This window comes from Pundamilia nyererei, unplaced genomic scaffold (assembly GCF_000239375.1).
Source record: "Pundamilia nyererei isolate P.nyererei 1_Seehausen unplaced genomic scaffold, PunNye1.0 scaffold00229, whole genome shotgun sequence".
NCBI lineage: Eukaryota > Metazoa > Chordata > Actinopteri > Cichliformes > Cichlidae > Pundamilia > Pundamilia nyererei.
This window is the reverse complement of record NW_005187630.1, coordinates 874,888-876,503: the sequence shown is the minus strand read 5'-3', so window position 1 is coordinate 876,503 and position 1,616 is coordinate 874,888. Positions and strand designations below refer to the sequence as shown.

Here is a 1,616-nt window from a genome sequence, read left to right as displayed (position 1 = left end):
CAAAACTCATCTGTTCAAATCTGCATATTCACTGTGAATCCACTGTTTGTTCATTTTATCTTGTGCTTTTATTTTATTGTTCTTATTCTGCCATTGTTTTACTAAGTGTTTTATCCTATTGTAAAGTGTCCTTGGGTGACTTGAAAGGCGCTCATAAATAAAATTTATTATTTTTGTTATTATTACTATAATTTAACACAATTTATGTTTAAAAAAAATATCATAACCATAATTACCGGTGCCAAAAATGGCAAATATCTTTACATAAACCTTTACTTGTGTTGAGATTTTTGAATTTAAAACTAAATATTGTGAACAATTTACTGATCTTATTACTTAAGTGAGATTTTCTACACAGGAACTGTTTTTTTGTTATTTTTACCATAATTCCTCCCGACTTTGTCATCCACCTTAGAATATTAAACATCTACTTTAGTGTCTAGTCTAGTGTGTGTTTGAATCAGTGTACTATTGATCAGATGTTTCTACTTGTTATGGTAGTTACCGGGAGGACCCCGCTGGTCCGACGGCGGGTCTGGCGGAGCCAGTGCCGTGCGAAGACATGCCAGCGGTGAGTGGAGCGACTGGGGGGAGGGGGGTTGTTAAGAGGCGCGGGGGTGGTGGGGCCCTGGAGCCCCCCTGATGCCTCCTCTCCTTTATCCTGCTGTGTTGTGAAACAAGCATAACAAGGTGGTTACTGGGAAACATCTGGGGAAGACATAGCAGCAACATACAGTCAACATGAAAACATGCTAATCATTCATGGTTTATTTCTAATACGCTTAGAAATGAGCTCCAGGGGTGTCAAACATCAAACATAAGGTTCACAGGCCTGATCTAAATTCATATACGCTGCATGTTTTTGTCCCTCGATGGGTAAAAACTGTAAACCTTAAAGTGAATGTGCGGAAAAAATCCCACAACTCTGACTATCTGTGTGTTTTGGACATTTTCAGAAGGATCTTTTACTTCTCTACTAAGACCAAGTTTATTAATATTAATTACTTTAAATCAAATTAGAATGAACCGGCATTTATATTGTGACTTACCAACAAAGCACCACTGGGCTGTAAATCAGGCCAGTGAAAAATAATGAGTTTGACACGCCTGCTCGAAGCCTTTAAATGTCCAAGGAAGGAGATTTCTTGCGTAACTTAATTGCTTTGTTTCTGTTCCAGTGTCATCCCAAAAGGTCAGGTTGAAGATCTGTGGCCTTCCTTTTATTGAGGAACAAGTTGTGGGCAGAGACCTGCTGGAGTAGACTGTCCACATGCAACTCAAAACCAGGACCATGCTGGATTCATATCACAAGGGAAGCTTCAGAGCGGAAAAGTGTGTCTCAGCTTTTAGACATACTCGATGTCATGTTAGAATGAATTATTATTACAGGTTATATGATATAATAAGACATAAGTAACATTTTGTGTGATGTCCTTTTAGCCTTAGTACCCCTAAAATCTAAACTAATTCAAATTTCAAGCACTAGTAAGTTAGTGTACAAAAATCTTTTATTTGTTATGAGGCTTTTACTGTGAAACAACAGCTGTTGTTGTTTTTTCCTTGGCTTCCCCCACCTAAAATGATGACAGAGGTCAGTAATTTGCACCAGAGGTACA

The 1,616-nt window shown here is 38.2% G+C and overlaps 1 protein-coding gene across 3 annotated transcripts in view; it reads right to left on the bottom strand.

Annotated features, from left to right (window-relative positions):
• Positions 1-1,616, bottom strand: part of ndrg4 (NDRG family member 4) — a 62,620-nt gene that overhangs the window by 29,808 nt on the left and 31,196 nt on the right. For 2 of the 3 annotated variants that reach the window (XM_005748783.1, XM_005748784.1), the window contains exon 3: positions 506-664. The exons of the other annotated variant lie outside the window; for it this stretch is intronic. In XM_005748783.1, the coding sequence (XP_005748840.1) occupies positions 506-664 (159 nt within the window). The remainder of the gene's footprint in view (positions 1-505; positions 665-1,616) is intronic. 3 annotated transcript variants of the gene reach the window in all.